The sequence below is a fragment of the Euprymna scolopes genome, chromosome 30, assembly GCF_053919585.1.
Source record: "Euprymna scolopes isolate OS-2025 chromosome 30, ASM5391958v1, whole genome shotgun sequence".
Lineage (NCBI taxonomy): Eukaryota > Metazoa > Mollusca > Cephalopoda > Sepiida > Sepiolidae > Euprymna > Euprymna scolopes.
In genome coordinates, this window is record NC_136511.1 from 76,716,108 (window position 1) to 76,732,914 (window position 16,807).

The window sequence follows — 16,807 nt, forward strand, 5'->3', positions numbered from 1 at the left end:
TAATTCCAATATGATCATGCTTCCTGTTAATAATTGTTGCATGTTTTCTAGAAATTATCAGTAGTTTAATTTGAATTAAGAATTTCCTACATTAACCCTGAACTACCTGACTCTCACGAATTAGTCATACTTAGAGGAAGTCAGTATAATTGTTACTCATGCACAATTGTCTAATAACACTATCCATCAATCACCAACCCTTCTTCATTGGATACATTTTCTTTTTTAGCTCAGACTATCATGGTTTCATTTTTTTTTTTTAATTTTGTGATATCTTCCACCGATTATAACTATAAATATCAACATCTTCCTTCAGTTTATGTTTTCATACTTACAATGATTTGATTGGTTGATTACAATGGATTATTTATGGATTATTTTAATATAATTGACGGACATTAAACAAGCATGGCATATCCTACTTCTACATAACCACGATCAATACTCAATATAACAATCACACCCTCAATTTATTTATTTCCTAACCAGTCGTTATGACTTCATTTGCAGAAGAAACACTCGACTAGCTGAAAACATTATCAATAATTCCCCACTCTTTATCTGTGCCAAAACCTAAACATAGATTCCATGATCAAAGCTTCTTTCTTAGAACTGCACGCCTGTGGAATTGTCTTCCATTTCCTGCTTTCCAGCTGTCTATAATATGGTTGTCTGTAAGTCCAACGTGAACAAGTTTCTGATGAGCCGTTCCACTTAAGTTAACAAATTTACCGAACTTCCATTACTATCGATTACTATATTGTCCTTTTGACTACTCTACACTCTTTAACCCTTATCCTTGAGTGGCCTATCGGCCTTGATAAGTGGTGACGCCTATGTAAAAAAAAAAAAAAAAAAAAAAAAAAAAATTATCAATTATGCACCTAACATTTCTATTATCAGAATTAATGTGGATCAATTTTCCACAAGTTTTATAGCATATTCACTAGTGCTGGGATGATGAATTGAAATCTGAACTTTTTGGCATATCATTATCATAAAAATTAGTGCCTATTTTTCCTATGCCAAAAATGATTGGGTTTTTTTTAATTGTTTTCTTTATTAATATGTATTAATTTTTAAACTACCAATAAAAATAAAATGTATCCATTACTCCCCTCACAAGCATATTTTTATATTTGTGAAAATATATGCATATATTACAAAGATTTTTATGGTAATTAGAAAATTTAAAAAGGAAAAATAGTTTAATATTTAGAGATTTTAAAAGAATCAAAATCAGTAATTATATTAAAATTGGAAATTTTAAACAGAATCAGTAATTGTACGGCAATCCATAAAAATATTGGAATCATCCCATCACTAGTATTTACTTCATGATTTTTCCATGGTTAAAAAGACATCTTCAATAACTGCTTCAGTTTAAAAGCGTTTCTCCTCCTCCAAATTAGGCAAAGAACAAATGCGACAACAGAACACAAACAAGTCACACATTCCATACACATCAGTGATCACTAAGAAGTTTAATTTAAAAATAACTATTATTGTAACACTTGTAATCTGGACATTTTCTAACAACAAGACTTCTAATAAGTAGAACATGCTTTGTTTTTTATTTACAGAAAAGAATAAGTGGAAGAACTTACAACAGAAGCAATGAATCTGCGAACATGTCTATACACCGGTAAATGAATCATCTGAAAGAAATAAAACAAAAACAATTAGAGACAAATGAAGTATGCATGGTCCCCCGTGATTGTACAGTGAACAAGGCATAAAAATAAAAGCAAGTTCAACATCCCCCCCCCTACATTTAGCCCCCAAAGGGGATGCCAAATCCTGGTGAAAATGAACAAACGGTGCAGTTTTAGGCCTTAACATATGTAAATTTGAGTTCTGTACTATGCAAAAAAAGAAATGACTAAGTCCATCATTTGCCTCCCCCCCCGCTCCATTTAGCTCCAAAAGTTCCCAAGGCCTTAACATATTTAAATTTGAGTGCAGCACCATGCGAAACTGCTAAGAAATAGACATACACGGAAAATTTTGGACAAATATGCTAAAATAGTCCCAAAAATGGAGTGTTTTTATTAGCCCTAAAGGAGCCCCTGGGGCACACCCAAGAATTATCGCAAAGTATAGACAAACAAAATCATATAGAAATCAGTTAGTAACCACTTTTCAGAAAGTTTTATAAAAATTCAAGGGATCAATTTTTTTTAATAAGCACAAAAGCGTCAATTTTAGGCATTTTAACCCGAAAGGCACCGGGGGGGGGGGTAATGTTTGTACAAAATTTCAAAAAATTCCAAAGCGTAGTTATTGAGAAAAATGCGGACAGACGAACAGATTGAATTTACAGATCCACTTCACCCTCCTTTTGTCGGGGACCAATAAAGAAAACAAAAACATCTTCATATGTATCTGAATTTTTGATAATTCATATTAGTCGGACGAATGTTCTCATCTCAAGTGCTATATTCATGTTTCAGTCAATATAAACTCCAACCGTCTCCAGGTGTATCTTGTTGAACTCAAGAATCTGTATGGAATTTCAAACGGAACCCCTTTATTTAATCCACAATGGTAGCATGCTTTTGTTTCAGCAGTCATGACTGGGTAGATATCCTAAGTAATTCACAATCGTATTTTGAGTGTTACCCGCACTGAGGATTGAACCTTTGACAAAAGTGTATTATTCGGTAGATATGTAATTTTTTGCTCAAATCAGAAATTTCCTGTGCAGCCATGAAACTGAAGGTATCAATAGATGATCGAATTATTGAATAGTATGATATGAAATAAAAACCATATCACCCATTCATAAATATAATTGAGCACTGTCTTATTTCTCAAAAACAATTATACAAACATGTAAATATATGTAAAGAAGTGGTTGGAGATGGCACAACTCTTGCATCATAATTACATGTGCAGCCATCCTTACAGGAGATATCCATTGTCTTTCAAGACTGAATGGCAGCCATGAATAAATATACAAGGAATATGATTTAATTAATTGAAATTCTTATTGAGAGAAGTAATTTGTATTATTTATTCATTGCGGACTATTATCCCCATCGTTTTTAGTTGTTGTTTCATAATGTTTCGGACAACTATTCTTCTGGCCTTCGTCAGATGTTTACTGCGGCAAAATAAGAACTCCAAAGCTCCTAATTGCATCCTAAGCAATTACTGCCTTCCATGGACGGCAACTATGGAAGGCAATAATTGCTGAGGATGTAGTTAGGTTGGTTGTTTTTGTTTTACGGCATATCAACCCTTTTCGGGTTATTTAATGCCGAATCCAAAGATTCGGAAGAAAAATTTTTTTAATAGAATATATTTGTCGTTTTCATGTCGTTTTCTATTTACCCATAGTTGGGACCCTAACAGGTACTACCACTCCGGGTCAGAGTGGACCTGGGAGCAATGGTAATTAAAGGGTGGCTCCACACTCCCCAAAGCCCACAAGCTGGGGCCTCACCACTGGATATAGTTTAAGGTCATATCCAGGACCCCCATTGAGGGACTTCTACCCTCTGCAGGGGGGCAGTCGGCGTATTCTAATGCCCCACCAACAGGGCCTGTAGTTAGGAGATTCAGAGTTCCTATCCTGCAGCGGTAAACACTTGACGAAAGCCAGAGAAATAGTTGACTAAAACGTTGTGAAACAGCAACTAAAAAAGATGGGGATAATTGTCCGTAATGAATAAATAATATACAAGGTGTTTGCGATAAATTTTATATTTTATGAAAAAAATAAAAAATCTTACCTCTTGGATAGGATTAAATTCTGGATCATTCAGGTTTCTTAAGAACCACAATACGCCTGGTCTTAACACTTCTCTGAGAAGAAGGATGAAGGAGGCAAAATAAAATACATAAACCATTCCAACAAGCCAGTGAACAAACATGGAGGTACCAGGAGCCAAATTGAAACTATTCTTTCTGTCTTTGAGAGTGGCATCAAACATTGCCTGAAAAATTTTGAAAGAAAAATTAAAAAAGTAAACGGTGTAAAAATATAGAATAGTTAACACTCATGAAATCATAAAAAAATGTGGAACCATGTGCTCTCTTGCTAGACAACAATCGCCTATCCAACTTTGTGTGCCATAGATTACTTCCTTATTGTCTTCATTTTTGACCATGTCTCACACATTAGGGACTGCCATAGAGATGAGCACATTTTCACAATCATAAAAAAACTAGCCTGGGTGCTTGGCATTGCCCGGGTGTTTGGGGGTGTGTTGAGCCAAAAAAAAAAAAAGTGGTAGTAGGCAGGCAGGCTCGAACCAGTACCGCAAAGGAGAAAAAGAATATGAAAAAGAAACCTGACGTCTTTGCTGATGCGCCCATCACCAAACTGGAAGTGACATAGGTTTAAATTAAGGCTAGATAATCAAAAAGACAGGATGACTTTCGAAAATATCCGCAAAAAAAGTGACCCTTCCCTGTAAAAAAGTGCTCAGTTGAGGGTGAAGGAATAAATGTTTTTGGCCAATTTTTCGATATTTGTCGCCCAAAGGGTTGAGCATCAAAATTGATACCGATCTTGTGAAAATTTGTTGCCTCTGTCGAAAGTTTTAGGTAGACATACAAACATACATATATTTAAACACAGGCGAGATTCATATTATAGATAAAAAAATCTTAAAAAACAATGCAAGAGAAAATACAAAATCCGACACATTCCTTAGATACCAGTTGCATTCTGGGTGCATATGTGACACAATTGCAGACCCTCAAAACACTAACATCAACACCTTAGTTTTCAACTGAGGCCACATTCATCAGTCAGCTGATCAATTCATCTCCCCATCTGCTCAGAGCCAAAACTTGCTTCTAGGGCAATTGCTTTTGACATATCAAAGGCCTTTGATAGGGTATGGCATAAAGGTTTACTTCACAAGATCTCCAGCTATGGTATAGCTGGAAATGTCTTCTCAATTATTAAATCATTTCTCTCTGATAGGTTCATAAGAGTAGTAGTTGATGGGCAAAAATCAGAAGCTCACAGTACAAATGCTGGAGTCCCTCAGGGGTCCGTCCTGGGCCCAACTCTTTTCCTGATCTACATTAATGATCTTCCAAATCACATCCTTACATCATTCGTAATTATTTTTGCTGACAACACTACCATCTATGGTAGCACATCTAAGACAGTAAACGATCAAGTTCTCTCCGATTCTCTCTCCTCTGATCTTGATCACATTGTACAATGGGGAGAGGAGTGGCTGGTTACTTTTAATGCATCTAAAACCAAGCTTCTATCTTTACATCATCAACATTCTGATCCTTTAAATGAATGGCTCTCGTCTTGGGGAGGCCTCAAGTTTTGACAAGCTTCTGGGCTTGACCTTTACTCCTGATCTTAAATGGAATATATACATCAAATCTGTTGCCAAGGTGCTGGAAAAATGGTCGGATCCTTCTATCGATCCAGTAGATATCTCACTGCTGATGCAATTCTCTATCTATATAAGAGCCAGATACGTCCAAGGATGGAATACTGTTGCCACATATGGGCAGGAGCTGTTAGAAAAGATTTGTCCTGCCTTGATAGGGTTCAAAATAGACTTTGTGGCCTGGTGGGAGATGCCCTTTTCTCTCCGCTGCAACCTCTATCTTACAGAAGAGATGTTGCGAGTTTGTCTCTGCTGTACCGTTATTTTCATGGAAAGTGTTCAACTGAGCTTCAATCTATGGTCCCCCCTCGCTAAACTTTCATAAGAAACACTCGTCTAGCTGAAAACACTATCAATAATTCCTCACACTCTTTATCTGTGCCGAAACCTAAGCGTAGATTCCATGATCAAAGCTTCTTTCTTAGAACTGCATGCCTGTGGAATTGTCTTCCGTTTCCTGCTTTCCAGCTGTCTATAATATGGTTGTCTTCAAGTCCAACGTGAACAAGTTTCTGATGAGCCGTTCCACTTAAGTTAACAAATTTACCAAACTTCCATTACTATCGATTACTATATTGTCCTTTTGACTACTCTATACTCTTTAACCCTTATCCTTGAGTGGCCTATCGGCCTTGATAAGTGGTATCGCCTATGTGTAAAAAAAAAAAAAAAAATTAAAAATAAATAACTGTCCCTGTCATTTGCACATCACTGCCATTCCTAAAACTGTCCCTAAATTAAATATATCAACCTGTATATTTGACCTATTGCCCCAGTCACATCTTTATTACCAATCCTATTTAAGATGCCCTTTGTGTGCCTTGGTGAACAACTTCCTATACATTTGTTTGCCGATAAACTTATTTCCTGTGATAGGTTTTCCTTTTATATTTAATTCTTTGGTGAGGGAGAACATCAATAGTATCATCATAAAATGAAATCCTTTTGCAAATCTACATAGTTTCAATATGTGCAAACAATTTGTTAAGAGTTCCAAACCCACAAGCTTATCAAAACATGGAGCCTCCCCAAGACGAAAGCCATCCATTTCAATTGATACCAGATGGGGACGAGAGCATTGATGATGTAAAGATAGGAGCTTGGTTTTAGATGCATTAAAAGTAACCAGCCACCTCTTACCCCACTGTACCACGCACTCAAGATCAGAAGGGAGAGTCATTTATGGCCTTTGATGTGTTGCCATAGATAGTCGTGTCATCAGCATAGATGTCAACAATTGATTTAAGTATGTGTTTTGGGAGATCATTGATGTAGATCACGAAGAGAGTTGGGCCCAGGATGAACCCCTGAGGGACTCCAGCATTAATACTCTGGGTCTCTGATTTCTGTCCATATGAGCCTATCAGAGAGAAATGATTTAATAATTGAGAAAACATTTCCAGTTATACCGCAGCTGGAAATCTTGTGAAGTAGACCCTTATGCCATACCTTATGGAAGGCTTTTAATATGTCAAAAGCAATTGCCCTATAAAGGAAGCCTTTGTCAAGAGATTCACTAATCCTATGAGATATAACCATTAGCAATCTAGCAGAACAGAAACCATATTGCATGTCACTAAGAACGTTATTTCTGCTGAGGTGGTTAACTACTTCTCTATTTAATATGGATCCGAGCAGCTTACTCATGACACACAGGAGACTTATTGGTCTGTACTGAGAGGAGAGGACATCACCTGAATTCTTAAATACAGGGCATACTGATGAGGTTTTCCAGGGTGTTGGGAAGCACTTCTTCTTTAGGCAACGCTTAAACAGTTTTGTAAATATGGGGGCAAGTTCTGGTTGAAGCTTTTTCAACACTATAATTGGAATGCTGTCTGGGCTAGTTGCTTTACTGGAATCAAGGTTCTTGATTAGTGTGTTAACACCATGCACAGATATTTGTATGTTGCATAGTGTGTTGTCTGTTATAGGAGGAAATATGGAGAGTTGATAGCCTTCGTCACATAGGGTAGAATTAGCTGCAAAGTTCTTGGCAAATAGTTTGGCCTTGTCTGATGCTGACGAGATGACCTCAAGTCCATTGATGATGATTGGGATAGAATGCACGCTTCTGTTCAGGATCCTGTTTGCTCTTTGCCAAAACTGGTGGGAACCAAGCCGCTGCTCAGCTACTTTGGATTTAACAGACTGAGCATATAGCTGTCATTTTTTATTACTCTTTTACAGTGGTTGCTGGCAGTCCTGAAAGCAGCTTTAGTCTCAGTACATCTATTACGTTAGTAGCTATGGAAATAGTGATTTCTGTGTGCGGTGGCAGCAGCACATTCTGGGGAGAATTATGGCTGGCTGTTAGGTTTTTGTTGGAATTTTTTGGATGGTATGAATTGATCTATGCCTACTATTAACCATTCGGTCAGGTCTGATACTATAGAGAACACATCCTTTTTAAACATGGAATGCAGAAGTAGATCAGATATGAATGTACAGAAGCTATCCCAGTCAGCCATAGAGTATCGGTATACAGTACGGTGAAGAGGTACATCTGAAGACTTATTACATTTCATTTCTATCATAACTGATACAACGGAGTGGTCGGAGGATCCCAGAGGAGAGAACTGAACATGAACATAGCTCAGGGGAAGTTGTGAGAAAAAGGTCTAGAAGGCTTGCATACTGACCGGTAGTATCGGGCACATGGGTGGGTTCGTGAACAATCTGAGTGAGGTCAGAGGCAATGGCAAAATCATGACAGAACCTCCCCTCATCATCTGTCTTATTTGAGTGGGTCAGCCATTCCAAATTATGGACATTGAAGTCACAGCAAATGTGAATTTAGCCGAAGGATGAGCAGACAGGATGTGGTCAATTTTCTCAGATATACTCTTAAAGATAGTAACCCCGCTGTTGTGGGGGCGATAAAACTATATAAATATAAATGCAGTGGTGTAAGCTAGTGCAACCCGGAAGCACACATAAGGTAAATTAGGGTCTTCTCTGGAGATATCCCTACCACACAGAAAGCCATCTTTAATGTAGGCGCATATTCCATGTCCATGGCGATCTTGAGGGTCAGATTTAGATCTTAAGTTAGAGTATCCTTTAATTATGAACTAATCTAGAAGTGGTCGGCTCTTTGCCAGTTTCATTTAGAAAGAATATGTCTGGTTTTGTCTCCTGTAATTGGGTTTCAATCTCTTGAAGGTTGGAACGTAGACCCCTGATGTTGGAGAAGGAGACATGGTAGTAGGGGTCTACGTTGGAGGATGGGGTTCTAGTTTATTTGTGTTTTTTTTTTGTTTTTTTTTAGATATTTCATGTTGAGGTTTTGGGATTTGTGGAACAGGTTGACAGACTTGGTTAGAGCAGGACAGAGAGGGAAAGTAAGAGAGAAAAAGACAGGAAGTTTTTTTTTGTAACAATTACTCACTAGTATAGCATCGAGAGGCCCCACCAGAAACTACTGCATGGTCTAGAATCCATTCACCAAATGGCAATACAGCAGCCCCAGTACTTTGCACCTGCTGATAGGACAGCCTCCTTGGTGGTTAATCCAAGGTTTGTGTCCCTGTCTATCAGGCGGATAATGTCAGCCCAAATGAAACCTTTACCTTCAGCACCCTTACTAGTGACATGGCCACAAGGATAGACATAGAAACAGAAAAATTTATAACATCTCAGGCTACTGTTCACGAAGTACTACCGACCAGGAAAGCAGCTTTTTCTTCAACCTGTATCAGAAAATCACTCATTGAAAATGAGGACCGAGGGACAAAAAAGCCGCCAAAATCTCAAAACCCTGTTTAAATGCAAAAAAAAGACTACTCGCTGACAACAAATCTGATATTTAAACCGGGGGCAAATTTCCCGTTTGCATGGTATTGACCCCTGAACTCACAAACTACTTTCTGCCATTTTACAGCTTCCGTTTACACTACACGCGCAGCAGCATAAACGGCAGCTTGCTTCACCTAGCAAACTGCCTTCTCACATGGCGTACCAATCTTCTGTGGAAAATTTTGCACACCAAGTTGGGGGGGAGGGTGCAGGATGTAATTTAATTTTTTTTTTCCAGAACATAGAATTTTCTAATTTTCAAAAATACATTATAGCACTTTTTGTGAGGAAAATTTAAAATTAGCTGAAAAAGAAATAAAACAAGAAAAGGAAAGCACTCCAAGTTGGGGAGAGGGGGGGGGTAATTTAATTGTTTTTTTTTTCCTTGGAACATAGAATTTTCAAATTTTCAAAAAGTAACGCACCGACATTTACCAATAGAACACCATTTAACATTTTTCGCAGATTTTACTGTTTACATTGGGGGCACAAACACAAAGTAGTTTGTGGGTACCATACAAACGGTAAATTTGCCCCGGTTTGAGTATCAGATTCGTTGTCAGAAACCTCGATTACCCCTAAAAAAACAAATTAGAGTGGTCGGTGTGCTGTTGTAACGTATCTGAATATTTACCAAAATCATTGTCTGAGTGTTTGTGTTGGGGAGGGGTTAAAAAAAAAGTTTTGGTAGGTAGGTAGGATCGAACCCGAAGCCTTGAGGTGAAGGTGGAAAATAAAGTGTGAAAAAAACCTGCCACGTTACCCGCTGGGCCAGCAAGAAAGAGTAATTCAAACACGTTTGATTTTATTTAAGTATTAAAAACAGAATTGACAGGTACCCGCGCTTAATAAGGTCAAATAGAAGTAGCAGAGTTAACTTTTACTGCGGGGCAGTTTTCTTGGGTTTGTTTACCCAACTTTGGCTGATGTTTCCCCAACGTGTTGGGGAGAACCAGCTCCCCCTTTATTAGGGGAGTGTATCCAAATGAAAGCAATTGTCTGATATGACTGCGAAAACCGACATTGACCAAAGGTCCATCGCTTTCTGGATGCCGGGGAACTGCCGATACCGATTCAGTTTTGCTTTTTTATACTGAAAAGCGAAACAAAGACGCGGCGACCAAAAAAAAATCTCGAAAATGGCGAGTAGGGAAAATTTTTGGTAGTGATTGTAGCTAGACGAATGCTTTCTGTGAAAGTTTGGCAGAGGAGGAGACATAGATTGACTATCAGAAAAGAAACAGGTTTGCAAAATTTCTTCTGTAAGAACGAGGTTGCAGGGAGGAGAAAAGAGCATCACCCATTCAGCTTCAAAACTGGTTCTGGCAACAGTACTCCATTTTGGATGTATTTGGCTCTTATTAGGTAGAGCATTGCATAAGCAATGACATACCTTCTGGAGCGATAGAATGACAACCATTTTTTTCTAGTGATCTTGCCAACAGATTTGATGCAAGTCTTCCATATCAGGTCAGAGGTGAGAGTAAAATATTGTATGAACGTGTATAAAAAGGATTACAGTACTTATAATTTATAAATCAATATTTCGTTAAACATAAAATTAACTCTAAATACTTACCAAAGAGCAAACGTCAAGCCACCAACCACAAACAAGTGGGAAAACACCAATCTCCACAACAACAAGTAGCTTTACTTTAACGACAACGTAACAAAGACCTATCAATCTTCGAAACCTGAAAAGAATAAAAAGCCATAGTAAAATTATGCCAAAAAGACAACAGTACAACAATCGGCATTATTGAAGTGACAATGATACATCAATATTTGCGATCCAATATAATAATTTTGCTTACTCTTTATATTTCACAGTAGTTATGTTGCCATTGTCAAAAGTAAAATCAATATAAGAGCATAATATTTACTTTTAAATCTTACAAATCAGAAAAAATATCAGTACCATTGATTTCAAATCTGATATAAGGAGCACCAGTTTATGGTAAAAAAATATTGGATATAAACAGAGGCTTCTACCATAAACTGGTCCCCTTATATTGGATTTGAAACTGACAGTACCAATGTTTTTCTGACCTGTAAAATTTTAAAATAAATCTCTCTCTCTCTCTCTCTCATATATATATATATATATATATATATATATATATATATATATATATATATAATTTATTTTTTTGGTGTCTTTTCAATTTAATAGAAATCCTCCTAAATTTGCTGATGAGGAGACCGTGCTTACCAAAAAAACTATGTATAATTGTTCTACGTGACTTCATGTATACCACAAATAAAAAGCACGGATTTCCGAAACGATCGTACAGATAATTGACTTTGTTCTTGTTCCTTCTTATGAAACTGATTTTTAATTTAATTAAAATTTGATTTTTAAATTTAAAAAATTTTTTTAAAATTTTTAAATTATAAATCACATTACTTAATATATATATATATATATATATATAAGAATTTGCAAACGATACTTTTTTTTATCTGTACTTAATTTTAGATATACAGGGTGTCCGTAAAGTTACTATACAGTCTTATTGTCATAGAAATTGTTTGCCTTGATTGTTACAGTCTTTTCGGATGTAACATGTGTATTTTCTGAGATTTTTATAAACATAAAGGTGTTATTTCTTTTTATTTCTTTTGTTACAAATAAATATTTTAATACAATATCTTACTGTACTGTTAATATATTACAGGGTGTCTGTATAGTAACTTGTAAGACTGTATAGTAACTTTACGGACACCCTGTATTACAAATATATTTACAAATTTTGTAAATACGGAGCAATAAAGTACCTTTTTATTCGTATCAACGCACAGAACAGGTATAATGACACAAGACCAAGGGCAAACACAATGTAGCCAGTGAGAGCTGTCAGTAAACCCTCAAAATGGGAAGCGCCCACCTACAAAAAAAGGAAAAAATGTGTTAGCTTCTTTTCTTTTTTTTTTAATAACTTGTGTACATATTTTTTTTTTTTTTGCATTGGAAGAAGTAAGAAATTGTTCCAAGAAAAGACTTTACAATTGTAGCCATTATATAATTAAATTGTGCCAGGTTTCTGAAGTTTTCTGCACTTTAAAGTCAGCTAAACATTAATATCCAAAAGAACTAGATAGAATGTAGGTTGTTAGGACCATCCATAGTTAAAAATATTTAATTTTCATAAATATTTGTAGAGCTTAAATAATAAAAATGAAAATTATATTAAAAAAATAAATATGTAGAGAAACAAATAAAATAAGGAAAATTTTAATTTTTAAAAGTTAAAAATTAAGATTAAGTAAAAAAAAAATTATTGATCAAAGCAAGCTTAGAAGCATATGTCTTCACAAAACAATTTGCACATAGGCAGCGAACATTCAACCGATTCAACTGCTAAATAAAAATAGAATTCATTGTAAGAGCGCAATAGCGACAGTTAAATGTAGGGGTACCAAGATGACCAGAAAAAACATTGACTCAGAAATTAGGAACTCCCGATTTATAATAGTATGATGAATAATGGAAACTCAACTATTTCTCTTTTTTTTTTTACAGAAAGGGTCCCCACATATCAAGGCTCAGAGGCCACTTGAGGATAAGGGTTAATATGTGTATTGTAGTCATTGGGATAGTTGCGTAATAATCATGTGTAGAAGTAATTTGGTATAATCAAATCATTCACGAGGACAGCTCAACAAGAACTTGTTTACGTTGGACTTGAAGATAATGATATTGTAGTCAGCTAGAAAGTAGAACAGTGGAACAGAGTTCCACAGGTGGGCAGTTCTAGGGAAGAACCCCTGTTCATGGGATCCGTGTTTAGGTTTGGGCAATGATAGAGAGTGAGGAAATTTATTGATAGTGATTTTGGCTAGACGAATGTTTTTTGTGAAAGATTGGTGATGCAGACCACAGATTGGACCTCAGTTGAACACTTGCCATGAAAATAGCGATAGAGCAGGGCCAAGCTTGCAACGTCTTGCCATATGACAATTATGAGGTCACCTGCACAGAAACTGATAAGGCTGAACTGCTTGCATAGTGGTTCACTTTGAATTTCACCTTTGATCTCACAAATTATTCCTTACTAAATTTTTCACTTCAGACTGAAGTCACAATCATTATGATCATCCTCCTTTCCCAAGTCAGGGATATCAAAAAAAAAAAAAAAAATTATCTTTTCTGTTATCGTAATAAATAAATGCTTGGCTGAGCTGGCTCCTGTCCTCTCTAAACTCTACAAGTGCCTTGCCAAATCTTGCTTCTTTTACAGCTGGAAAATTGCATCTATGGTACCAGTGTTTGACAATTCTGATAAAAGAATAAATCAGCAAAATTATCACTCCATCAGTCTCCCTCTGTTCGCTAAAATCTTTGAATCATCAATCAATTTAGTGATACTCAACCTCATTAATGTGAAACTTTGTTCTGACAAACAGTATGGACTTAAGTAAACCCACTCTATTGCAGATATCTTAACAGTCATCTAAGAACGTATATACCATAAACTGGAACAGGCAGGTGAAACTAAGGTGGAAGCATTGATGTATTCCAAACCTTTGATAAATTTGGCATACAGGTCTTCTTAGGAAAATTAATTCATATGGTATTACTGTATAAATACTTAATACAATCTTAGACAAAAGGTTCAAGTTATCCTTGATGGTTGAAAATCTAAACACGACATTAAAGTATGTGTGCAACAGGGATAAATCCTTCAACTTATTCCTGATTTTCATAAACAACCTCCCTAATACAATTATATCGGAGATGGGTATATTTGCTGATGACATTACGTTCTATTTTAAACATGAAGGGAAAATGAACATACACATTCCAGGCAATAACTGGAAAAATTAGAAAATGATTTTCAGCCAGTAGTGGAATGTGAACATAAATGTATGGTAACAGTTAATGCTACTAAGACAAAGCTCCTTTGCTTTAACCACCATAAGAAACATCGGTGCTTATGCACTTATGTTACCATGCTTTTTTTAAATAGTATGTTCAAGTTAAATTGAAATTTCACAATATCTTTTTTTATTAAATTGTTAGCTGAAAAATAATATAATACGGTATAATCACGTTGACATACCGGTTCCCGCTGGATCACCGAAGTTAAGCAACATTGAACCTGGTCAGTACTAAATGGGTGACCATTTGGGACATCCAGGTGCTGTATGTGTTCTCCGCTTACCTCAGCATTGTTTCCAGTTGTCCTGAACTTCTTGCCACTGGATTCAACCCTTGCCTCACAATTACATGTGCAACTGCCGCTACAGGGGGTATCCTTTGTCTTTCAAGACTGAACGGAAGCAGGGTGGTGGAGATGAAAGTACAGAAGAGTTACAAAACATCCTCCTCTCCCCATATTAAGAATGGCTTTCTAAATATTTTAGCACGGTAACATAAGCGCATAAGTAACAAAACACTTCATAACTACCTGAGACTCCATCATCCAAACTCCTCAGCCTAATATTCACATGGTAACATAAATCAAAACAAATACATACAAGACATTGCTAAAGCTGCAGCAAACAAGATAGCCTACATCTACCATGCTACAAACTTCTTAGACTTATTAGTATTCTATAGTTCTACAAAGCTACCGTTCTCCTATAGATGCTGTATTGTTGCAACATCTAGGTTAAAGTATCAACCACTAGTTTCTCCCTCTTAGACGAGGTCCAACAAAAAGTCTTATCGAATAGGTCCCACATTATGAAAATTCATCCTTAGTCCAATCATTGCAATGAATGCATCCCTGTGCATATTTTACAAATAATTTAAGAGCTTGTACTTCAACGAACTTGCTGCACTGGTGCATTATCGACGTAAATACACCCGACCAATCTGATACCCATAAAAAGTCCACTCATTCATTGTAGAAGGCAAAGATTACAAAATGGTCTTTCTTTGAACTGCTAACTTTTGGAATTTCCTTCCTGCTTCTGGTTTTCCTGACGGTACCAACATGAAGAAATTTAAAATGTAATGTGAACAAAAATTTCACTGCACAACCCACACTTAGGATGCCCCTGTAAATGTGGCCCCTAATTTAAAGTAGCTCTTTACATTTCAGTGGCAAGATGCCTTGTTTAAAGTGAGTGAAAGTTAAATATTTTAAAAAGATGGAGAAGTGAAAAATATGAAAAATATGGAATTGAGTAAAGAAACAAGAAAAAAAGGCAAAACCTGAGGCTTTTGTTTTTCAGAGTCTTGAACAACAGCTGTAGTCACCTAAAAAACACAAAACAAATATTGGATGAATGTAGAGGCAATAGTGGGAATTAATTACATTAGATTGATTTAAAAAAAAAAAAAAAGATTCAAACTAAGATCATAACAAACACTAATCAAGAAACTGGGTCACATCTTTGAAAACATTACCTACACAAGTTTAATTTGAAAATTTAGAAAAACTAATGTTATATTATCTATATATTAATATGAATAGCATGTGTGTTATTTATTTTGTGTGTCACGCTTACATCAGAGCGACTTGTTTTAATTGTTATGAGCTTTTAATTCTTGTAATAAATAATTTTACTAAAACTTCTTCATAAGTTTTGGTTTCAGTTTCGATTATAGCTGATGGCACTCCAGTAATGTACTTTTTTTTATAAATCAAGAATTCTTCATAAGTTTTGGTTTTAATTCAAGTCATATGGATTTTTTTTTTTTTTTTTTGAAATCGCAACTTTATAATATATAAAAATCGATAGAATATTAACTCTATAATATGTGCAAAATTTGCAAGAATTAAAATATATTTAAACGTACTTTACGACCGGGCTACGCTGGGCATCCCTGCAAGCTTAAATAAATACTTTTGCAGTTTTAACTAAAGAGCTACATTGGCCTTTTGGCCAAGATCAAAGTGTAGTAATTTAATAAACAAAAGATATCGTTAAACTTGAATTTAACTTAAAAATACTATCAAAAATAGCAGGATATCTTCTCTGCATAAGCATTATTACTTCTTTTTAAAAACATGGTTTTAGTAAATAAAACGTTTAGGAGCAACGTCAAAACTTATTTCACTAAATAATTTATGTGACATTTATTTGGTGTAAATAAGCTTTACTGAAAAGAAAACGGAGCTTATATCTTGGTTCCTCCATTTTGCTTGAGATCTCATTCCGTGTTTTTATTAAACTTCCTTGCGTCATTTAATATATAGCCGCTCAATACTCTAGAGCTTGTTTTAACACAAAAGTCTTGGTTTTAAAATTGAGTGAAATAAAAAATTTAAATGCACTTTTTAAAATTATATTTATGAAATAATTTATAGAATTTGAGAAAAGATAAACTTTTGCAAAAAGAAAAAAATTAGACCATCACAAATGTAATCATATTAGTAGTAGCTAAAAGTTTTATTATCAACAGTTTGGCTGTTCGACAGATCTTGCTTCCTAGGAGTTCAGACATATCATTTTTGCAGTGAAAAGGTCTGGATCTATATTTATGTTGGTCATGGTAAAACCATGAAACCTATATTGAAATCAATTCATCACTGATGGCTGACCATAGAGCATCTACAAGATATTTTATAAATATATAATTCTCATTCATATCTATAGTGATGTTAATATTTACAATAGAGGTGGTGATATTTAATTTGCATAATGAGTTTTGGTTCTTGTCAGAATTCTTATATTTAAAAAAA

The 16,807-nt window shown here is 35.5% G+C and overlaps 1 protein-coding gene across 4 annotated transcripts in view; it reads right to left on the reverse strand.

Annotated features, from left to right (window-relative positions):
• LOC145254845 (E3 ubiquitin-protein ligase MARCHF6-like) overlaps nucleotides 1–16,807 on the reverse strand; it is a 114,946-nt gene that overhangs the window by 20,673 nt on the left and 77,466 nt on the right. For all 4 annotated transcript variants that reach the window (XM_080113682.1, XM_080113684.1, XM_080113683.1 and 1 more), the window contains 5 exons: nucleotides 15,334–15,378; nucleotides 11,949–12,058; nucleotides 10,750–10,864; nucleotides 3,738–3,941; nucleotides 1,608–1,658 (listed from right to left, as the gene is read on the reverse strand). In XM_080113682.1, coding sequence (XP_079969808.1) covers nucleotides 1,608–1,658; nucleotides 3,738–3,941; nucleotides 10,750–10,864; nucleotides 11,949–12,058; nucleotides 15,334–15,378 — 525 coding nt within the window. The remainder of the gene's footprint in view (nucleotides 1–1,607; nucleotides 1,659–3,737; nucleotides 3,942–10,749; nucleotides 10,865–11,948; nucleotides 12,059–15,333; nucleotides 15,379–16,807) is intronic.